At 40.8% G+C, this 10,174-nt stretch overlaps 1 protein-coding gene across 1 annotated transcript; it reads right to left on the bottom strand.

Annotated features, from left to right (window-relative positions):
* Positions 1-706: 706 nt before the first annotated feature.
* ZNF488 (zinc finger protein 488) lies at positions 707-8,214 on the bottom strand. The gene is made up of 3 exons (XM_085324741.1): positions 7,999-8,214; positions 3,877-4,105; positions 707-2,022 (listed from the first exon to the last, which is right to left on the bottom strand). The coding sequence occupies exons 1-3, from the start codon at positions 8,212-8,214 to the stop codon at positions 848-850; spliced, it is 1,620 nt and encodes a 539-aa protein (XP_085180867.1). The 3' UTR covers positions 707-847.
* Positions 8,215-10,174: the final 1,960 nt, after the last annotated feature.

Below are 10,174 nucleotides of genomic sequence, written 5' to 3'. Positions count from 1 at the left end.
AAAAAAAAAAAAAAAAGGCCAAACTCTGCCCCTATTGGATCTGTACACCCATCAAAGTCACACAGATCTTGTGAGCACACCTCAGGGCAGAATTTGTGCTTGCTGTCTACACAATAATGTTGACAACCGATCACATTTTGATCCAGATCCAAGCTGATTTGGTTTTTTAAAAGATATTTCAAAAGTGTCAGAGCCTAGAACAGAACTCAGATGTACTGATTTACAAATCACATCCTCTTCATCTGTTTTGCCAATCACAAATCTCAGATAGAGTCTGAACTGTAACTTCTTTCCAAGGCCAAGGAGATAATGGGATATAAGGTTTTCCCTCAGACTCATAAATCTGATCAAGTCTACTGATCCAGCTAACCTAATAGAGAAAGAGTCTGCCAAAGCTGCCAGAAAAGTTACTTCCTTTCTTTTAGCATACAAGCACTGTGCTTTTCAGTGCTTAAAGATTCTAGATTCAATGAGGATGTTGTTACTTCTGTATTCACATTATATTGCACAGGCACCAGCAAATCAAGTACAAGCAAATTCTGTATGCAAAACAATGACATTGTTCCCAACTTTTTGCAAATTAATACTTCATGTGCATTCATTTCACTATTTTATTTCCTCAAAAATAGATTGACAAGGACTAGGTTGAGTTTTCAGAACTTACAACCCACTCAGACTCTTGTAAACATTATATATATTTTTGCGAAGCATCTATTATAAATTACTGTAAACAGTGATTTCCTGTAAGAAATTAATGTAAACACAAAAAGAAATGGATACGAATGAATTCTGTTCTTCTTCTTTACCCAACCTGCCCAGTCTCTTGGTGACATCTACCTGCACAGCTCTAATTATGAGAAGTCATGTGCCGAGATAAATGATGGCGTTCTCGGAAGTATTCATGACATATTGGGCATGTTAGCTTCTCCTCTCGTCTCCTCTTGCACTGAGATTCAGTTGAGGAATATTCTTTTTTGTGATGTGACCGCATGTGGAAGACTAAATCAGATGTCATGCGAAAGGACAGGTTGCATTTCGCACACCAGTTCTGGGCAGCTACTCCAAATGATGTGAAGGTGGGGGGAAGGAGAGTCAAGGAAGAGGAGGAGGAAGAGGAGGAGGAAGAAGTGGTGGTTGTGTTTTGTAACTGTCCTCCTGTTTGTTTGGGCCATGGTTCTGAGGTATAGGGGAAAACATTGCTCCGAGTTATGCTTGTCTGCAGAATCTGAGAGTTACACAAATCACTGACAAAGAACTTGGAATTCAGGAGAGTGCTGCAGCACATGATGTCTGTGGTGGCAATGAGGCCGGACAGCTCCCCCAGGCTCTTTGCTGAGTCGTTCATGGGATGAGAAGAATTTACTGCAGCTCTTTCTGCTAGACACTTACTGGGTTTGCTGAAAGCGCTCTTCTGTTCTCCTCGGGCTCTGGTGGGCCACACGAAGGAGAATGCACTGCCAGAGGAGTTCAGCAACACTTCCTTTGACACCTGCTCTTTACCAAGTGGGACTGCGCCATCCTCCTGTTCCGACTCCTTGGGTCTCTCATTCCTCAGTTTATCCTTCATCCTCTTGACCTCAGTGAAAGCACTCTGCTTCTGCTCTAAAGCATCCTTCCTAGCTGATTGCCTCCCTGAACTAAGCTTCCAGAAAGAACTAGCCAACGCATGCTCTCCCCCGATCTCTTCCTTGCCCCCGCAGGTATGTTCTTCACTCAGATTATTGGTTTTCTCCAACAACACTGTTTTCCTGCTCCTATTGTTCTCAGCCTCTTCTGATTTTGCTCTTCTCTCTCCTGTGAGACAATGAGCATCATCTTTTCGAGCTGCCATTTTGACCTCTAGGTCCCTTGCCAGGCTGTGAAAATTTGTGGTTTGCTCAGCTAAGTTGCCTTTCGCAGTCTTTGGGTCCTGGAAGTTTCTCCATAGTAGGGCACTCTTCTCTGAGGCACACAGGAAGCGGACATGGGAGAGATAGGAATGCTCACATTTAAAGACTCGGTTGCATTCTTGGCATCTCAACTCTGCAGAAACAGACAACAGATGATCAGTTTTGCAAAGTCAGAATCATGGATGGATGCAGATCCTGACCGCTATCATTGTCATGGATAAAAACCAGAAGCATCTCTGTGGTCATACACGATCACATAGGATAAAACCAGTGCCAGTGCAGAATTAAGCCCCACGCTGCTATGGAAAATTTACCTCAATATGTGACCTGCAAAAATGCTTTCATTTATACTCTTAGGCCGTTTATCAGATAAACTTACCAGTACACAACAGTCTACATAAAACCTTATGAACTTTATGGTGGTTCAAAGTCTTAACCTAGATTTCCGCCTACATTTTCCAGGTAAGTCACTAACTTTTAATATAGACTGAATGTCAAACTCTATGTACCCATGTAATCTACAAGGTGTTCTAAAGCTCAGCCCAAAGATTTTGGTATGAACCTCTGTTTTCTGCATAGAATACTCTGAAAGTTTAATACTTTTTTACAAATCATCTGACAAGAATGCCTGAAGCCCTTACTCATTCTCACTTGACAAACTGCTATATACCTCAAGGGACCGATGCCTGTGGCGTAGAAAATAATGTTCTAAGTGAGACAGGACCAGTGATGGACAAGATTAGGGAAGATACACCGGCATGATACCATTTCCTGCTGGGCTTTGGATATACTGTTTCTCTGATTCATCAGAATGATTGATTACCCACGAACAGAAAGGACACAACTCAGTGACCAAGAGGCATATGGCACATCCTAACCTTTACAAACAATATCCATGCTAATGTGTTCCATAACACACTGCAGTTTTTAAATGTGAATGATGCCAAATGCACCTGGGGCTTGCGATACCTGGAAAAGTTCCTGCCTTGTTTGCGTAGAGCTACAACATCCTACTCTGTTGGTTCAGCATAGCTTAGATTCCTTCCCAAACTATAGAAACTGACCTTTTTATACCAAAACAAGGCTGTTAACTTGGGTAGGATATTATACACTTTCACTTAAAGTCATAAGTCTGCATAAAGTATTTCCTGTGTAGTTAACTCTTTGCCCTGGTAAATTTATAGGGTTATATAGTCAAACTCAGACTGACATAGTGTGTCTGCATAGAAGCTATACAGAGTAGCTATGCTGAAATCAGTTAAAAATGATTTAGTAGGTTCCTGCTATGAATGCATCTATATTAATTTAGGCAAGTACATTGCCTTATAAATTTACCAACTCAAGCTATGTAAGTTATGTTTAAATTAATGAAAAGAGTTTTGTTCCAGTTTGGCTTGGTCTCTTTGTAATCTAGATTTGTATTCTTTCTACAACAGCCTTTCTACAGCAATTTCTTTTATAGCAATAAATTCCTAATAACATCTCAGAGTGAAAATCATGCCCTTTTCCTTGCTCCCACTGCACCCTAGGCTAAATAGACAGACTGTGCTATATGAAGTAGTGCTTGAGTTGTTATGCATTTTATAGCCCTGCTCAGTTACAAGATTAAAGCTGATCATTAGCCTATATCTGATTCCTCAAGGAGCTAAAAAAGGCCTATTTCTAGCTGATATGTTAGGCTTTTAGGAGCCGAAGGGAGTCAGGTACAGCATGTCCCTTACACTGCTTTAAAAATTTCAGCATTATTTCCTAGTGCACCACCTTCTGTTGAGCAGTAACAACAAAAATGGCATTGCGACCTGCATATTTTGTTCTTGCTCTATGACTCCAACTCAATCTCTAAGGTAGAATGTATTTTATCTTTGCTGACCAGCTAGTGTCAGATGGGGTTAATTTTCCTGTATTACAGGATCACCACATACTAAAGACATTGTAGACTCTCTTCAGCCTTCAGTGGCCCCTGCATAGCCAGCAATTTCATACTCACCATTTTGGGGACTCTGTGCTTTTATCTCATTGAAACCCAGGAGGCTGGAAAGCTCCTCATCATACCAGACGAGGAGCTCCTCATTTTTGTTGATTTTCCTGGTGGAGCGATAATATAACTGGCTATTTTTTAGGTAGGCTTCCAAGTTCTGCTCCTTGCTATTGGCAGCTGCTTGAACAAGTCTCATCCAAGGCAGTCCTGTGGGACTGTGCACAGATGTAACATCTACCTGTGAGACAAGATGCAAAACAAGGAAGTTTCAAGTCTTGGGATGCAAAACAAAGAGATTTACTTTGAGTTCATGAGCAAAGCCTGTTCTCTGTCTCATTCAGAGCCAGCATGCCAAAGCTATGAGTCCGGTTCTCACACAGGTATGATCAAATCCAAAGCTGTGATAGAGAGAAGGCCTCTCCTGTGTGAACACTACATGTGCTCACCTACCTGCTGTGGATTCAGTGCAGATCATAGTCAAGTAAGTGACTCAGTTGCTGTGTCAGGGAAAGGCACACGTATAGTGCTGGAGAAAACTGGGGAGTAGATGTGTGGAATTAAGAGGACTAAGAAAGAGAAATGACAAGGATGAATGGGAGTTCTGGGAATACACGTGAGCAGCAGGGAGGAGACACTGGCGTTCATATGCAACCTGCTCTGGCCTGGTGCCTCTAGGGCTGGTGCACCAGCCTGTCTCCAGCCCTCTTATGGCAAGGATGCTCTAGCTGCTGGGGGTTGTCTCATGACTCTTTGTCAGGTGTGGCTCACAGAGCTACAGAAGGTTTGCTCCTCTGCAAGTAGGGGTGTCATTCCCATGGAGAAATGGGATATGAATCAGGAAAGATGCAAGTGCCATGATCTAGTGGCACCATGTGAGACGTGCAGGTCCCTGAACACTGCTGTGTGAGCCCAGAAATAAGCACATGCTCTGGTCAGAGGTACACTGCTTTCTCCACCAGACTTCTGAGTCATTTAGTCACAGGTTGACCATACTCTGGAAATAGTATAACTACAGAACATTTGTTTTTGTCTTCCTCATTCAGTGTGTGGCTCCCATCTTATTTACTTTATTGCATTTGCTCTGAATAGGGAATGATTAATTTCTTTATAGGTTTTCCCTTGGTGTTTACCACAGCAGATCTGTCCTCTGCAGGATTTGAAAGATGGGAAAGATTTTCATAGCTCAGAGGCAGAAACACAGGGCAATCAAGGGCAACATTTACACACATAAAAAGCCTCAACTAATTTTTGAAGTACTAAATCATTGTTTTGAAAGGAAGAAGTTGGGAAATGAAAAATGTCTAATGACAAGCATGATCCAAATTTCACCCCAAGCAATGTATAGCTCTTTGTTTTCCACTAATTGTGGGGCAGCCATTCTTTGGTGTTTTGTACCAGAAACAGTATTTTAGCTATTTCTTTTTCTGTTTATGACTCCCTCTGACTATTACCTACCATAAAATATATGATCATATTAGTAGCTTGAACACAAGAATGAAATATTAAAATGCCATTAGTATATAAAGTTAATTAGGATAAAGGAGAAAATAACTTAGCATGCCTTGCAACTCATTCTCTCTAAACACCATGGTAATTAACAATGATTGGATTGAGAAATACAAAAGTCTGACAGCGACACAAGCACACACACCCACACACGCAGGGGTTGTAACTAATAGCTATGACAGAGGCTGTCATTTATTAGTATCTATATTTCAGAAATGCCAAGCACCCACCCGGAGCTCTAAGCAAAGTCAAAGGGAACACCACTCCTCTGGGATCCAGGCCTTCAGAGAAAGAGCTGAACACACTTAAAGAGTTATATGAGGAGGAAAAAAAGAACAGAACAGAAGGCCTGGGTGCAGTAAACTAAAGGCCTCTGCCAGCTTTAGTTTTTGCCTGTGTAAAGAGGCACTACAAGTCCTTCAAGTTCATCCTCTCCCTCACAGGTCAGTCCTTTAGACGAATCCTTTGTATCCATGTATGAGGGAAAGGCTTCATGATCCAACAGGTTCAATTATGGCTGTGCTTCAAGGTGATCTGGCTTCCTTGATAGAGGCTGGAGGAGAAGGGAGAACATAAGGCTCTTCCTTGGAACCTGAAGGCCAAACCCACCAGAAGCTGTAAGGGGTAGAGGAGCTCAGTGGGAGAGGCAGCTTTACAAGGGGCTTGCTTGCTTTTCTAGGAGAAATGATTGTCCGGAATGAGCACCCATGGCTGCCAAGGCATTTTCTTTGATCAATGGCACAAATTGACTCAAGGAACTTAAATTAGGGTCTCCCAGTATTTGAGAAAAAACATATAGAAAACCTTTTTGGACTCAACATAGAAGTCCAAGATGAGGAAACCCTGGCTGGAAATAATATTCCCTGAAGTCTTGCAAGATTCTTGCTGACCTAGAATGAACATGAACCTCAGTTGCAGAGATTCTACATGCCAAATCATTCCTATGTGTACCTTCTTTGTACCATAGTCAGCATATCAAAGTCCATTTCTTGTTCTTCCTCTCAATACCATGACAATATCATAATATCATGATAGCATCAGTTGCTTATACACAAAGTTAGGAGCTTAATAGTAGTTCTGGAATTCTAGAAGGTTTAGCAAACAGGATATGGGACTGAGAAGTACATCTGAAACAGTTATTTGCACAGAATTTCATGTATTTACTGCCAAAAGACAAAGATCTGTGCCAACTCAAGCATTCAATTTCATGGCTGCAAAACAACTACTTAACTGAAACAAAGTGAAACACACAGAACCCGTCCTTCTCGAGGGCCACCCCAGTACAAAAACCCTTTGAGGCTCTTCTGTGAGTCTACAATCATTCCAAAACTCCCAGGATAAATATAGAAATATTTCAGAAATATAGCCTCATTCCAGAAGTCTTTCTCTAATGGGCTGCCAGTTCACCTGGGTTCTAGTAACACTGTCCAAGCAGGCAAATTTGTACCAGAGACCCAAACAAATAGTCAGCCAAGCCCTGAAGACTCCGCTTCTCTTTCTAAACCTGCTTAAAGCAAAAGTCTCAAACAAGTAACTAACTCTGAACAACTGCATCTCCCTTTTCTTATCCTATATTCTCCCTGGGATTTCTCTCCTCCAGAGCACAGAAATCTTAGGGGAACCTAGATCCTTCCCAGATCCTTCTGCGCTATGTTGGGGAAAATTGCTTGCCTCACATTGTAAAGCACCAACTCTCTGTTTCTATATAGACCGATGATTCTTAAAATGCACTCCAAGACCCAGAAGAATAAGTTAAGAGGTCAGCAGGAGAAATATGCATTGTTGAAAACAAATGTTATTGCTAGGGAATGTATTTCTAGGGGAACAAAAACCTTGGGAACCAGAACTGCACAAAGACTTAACAGCCTGCACTCACTCTGTCACCATCCTGGGACTCCTGATGTTCCCTACACGATGATTCCTTTTGCTCCACAGAGTCCACATTGCTATGGCTTTGTCCATAGCAATTGAAAAAAAAAAGCACCTGCACACAGACAGACATATCTGAGGTCATTTCAGCAAGTTCATGTACTAATAGCTCTAAGTTGTGGCTGCCTAAAGACTGTGTGGACTAGTTGCCAATTGTTTGATTGCTGGTATCTTACACAGTTCATACAACCTGCACTGAAATCCCCATTTCTCCAATTTCAGTCTTATGGTAACTGAGTAAATTGTATTAAATCTTGCTCAGATCTGTCTACAAAAGCTGCAAATGCACTACCTGCATGAACAGTGCAATACCACACTCTTTCCTCTTTGTTCTCCCAGGGCTGTCACATCTCATTTTAAGGCTTCTCTATCCTTTGGGTGTGAAGATGAAACAGGAGCATGAAGATCCAAAACTATTTGTTTCTTTCCTCCTATTCTTGGTCAGTGCTGAAGTAAATCATCAATCATCCGCATAGAAGCAAGACTTTGCATTCTTGCTGGAAAGGAAACAGTTCTCACTGAGGTTCCTCCAACTACAGCTCATAAATCAGGAACGCAGCAGGCTACTTTCCCCCTTTTGAAGGAGCTGTTAGTTGTGCTGAACAAAACAAAAATCTACTCCTTGACAATGTTACCTGCTGAGGGAGAATGTAGCCCTTTCTAAAATGGCCAGCATTGAAAGATGCTTTCTCCTACCTTAAATACATAATGGATGTTCCTTCTGTCAGAACATTTGAGAGCAATAAAAGCTACAGTGTCCAGTAGGGTGTTCTGGAGCATGCATGGTCCAAAAATGACTTCTTTGGGAATGTCTTGTGTGGTATGAACAGTAGCCAATACGTCCGGAAAATGGTGATGCAGAAGTTTGTTGTCACTTGTCCAAAGGAATTTAGGCAAGGATGTAAGTTCCATCGTAAGCCTGTAAAATAAACAAGAAATCACATTTTGAATACAGATGGAAATGGCAGGAGTGTCACTACTTGCAATATAAAGACATTCAGGAACTGCAAGTGAATTGTTAGAACGTGCTAAGATGTTGTTGGTTATGGAGTTCACAGCTTTATTAACCTTCAGTTCAGAATAAGAAAAAATGACTTTGCACTAAACCAAAGCTTAAGTTTGTAAACAAGTCAATTACTCTTTTCTAGAGCAGTCAAACACTTGAGTCCAGTTGCTTCTACATTGCTGCTCTTTACAGCCATAAACAAGAAGCTTTAGGCACAGTAAGCAAAATGTACAGTCAATGGAAGTCAGAATACTCTTGTTTAGCATATTCCCAGATATTCTTCTTGTTTATTGTATGGTAGTTAGTAGGGATGCGAAGGATGGTGGAGAAGCAGAACAAAAATAGCAATGCATTTTGATTTACAATGGCAACATCGTTCTAGGTTCTTCTTAGGCAGGTATACCCTGTGTCCTGAGTCTACTCAGCCTGAACCCACAAAATCTCTGGGGAGTGATAAAAGGCAATTTCATCACAGTTCAATATTTATGTGAGATCTTACTTATCTGTTGTTGTTAGGAAGAACAATCAGATTGTGACTCATTCCATAGCGATACTTCTTGCATAATATTGGTAAAGACTGCTATACTTAGGGGTTGTATCTTCTTGCCCTGTATCTTGCCTTTATCATATAAAATAATATCACATTTTTCAGAGCAGAGATGATCTCTTCAGTATTGTGGGCCTCAATCAGGTAACTGCATGCGGTGAGGAGGCAGGTTTCAGTTATTTGTCATTCTAAGCTTCTCTAGGTTTTTAATAAAGATATTGCCACCTCCAGCTCCCAGCTGGAGGTCATGGAAAAACCCTCATTTATGCCATCAAGATCTGGATCAGGTCCATTAGGCAGGGAAAATTAAAGAGAACAGCTACAAGCCCTGAAGAGGCCTTACCCTAATAAATACTGAGATAGAAGGGCTGAAGATCCAGTCTAATCTTTCTCATTCTCTGCCAACAGAATTGATTTGTTACTTTGTGATTCACGACTTAAATTGAAATGCTATAAAGTGCTCAGGAGAGTTGCACTGATTAAGCCAAATCAGTTGCTAAATCAGTCTAATTAATTCTGTATAACTTCCTCCACTAGGCAAGGTCTAAGTCTCAACCCTGAAAATATTGAAATACATAGTTACTTATGCAGTAAGTAATAAAACTCTGAAAAATAAAGACCTAAAACAGACAAGCAAGACAAAGCATGGTGGGTGAAAGAAAGCACAAAAAAAGGTCAGAGGCTTGCTAGAGATTAATACCTGAGAGGAAGATACAATGGTCATGGCTTCCTGTTAATAATGAATTTCATTGCATGGTTACAAATAATCTCCAAAATTTATTGTTTATGTGAGAACAAAATGATGGCCTGTATGTGTGTATATATTCATACAATATATAGGATTTACCTAAATATATAAAACATATTCACATATATGTGTGTTTCCTTTTAAACTATACTGACTTTTAATAAATGGAAACAGTAGTCATGCTCATTTTTAAATAGTAGCAAAAATAAAAGCTCCAGCTGAATATAAAATAAAGTTGGCATCTAGTGTTCCAATGCATCTCCCTGCCCCCCCCCCAAAAAAAAAAAAAAATAAAGGAAAGAATTATAACCTGGGCCAGTTCTTTCCTCTACAGAAGTTACATACAGGAAATTCCCGATCTCTTCTAACAATATTCTACTTATTGATTTATGACACTAGAGGCAATTCCTGTCACTGAGATTTCTGTTTCTGTGAAATTCATCCTAATTTCTATCTGCATACTAGCTGAGTGTTGCACCTTGGCTACACAAGTGTCAGTCCTGAGGAAAAAGAAGCCAGGGCCCCCAGAGCTGAATCTGCAATGAGAAAGGAGACACGAATGCTGGATTTG

Source organism: Rhea americana, unplaced genomic scaffold, assembly GCF_003343005.1.
Source record: "Rhea americana isolate MKP2758 unplaced genomic scaffold, rheAme1 scaffold_93, whole genome shotgun sequence".
NCBI lineage: Eukaryota > Metazoa > Chordata > Aves > Rheiformes > Rheidae > Rhea > Rhea americana.
The sequence above is the reverse complement of the archived record's forward strand: the minus strand, read 5'-3'. Positions and strand labels throughout refer to the sequence as shown.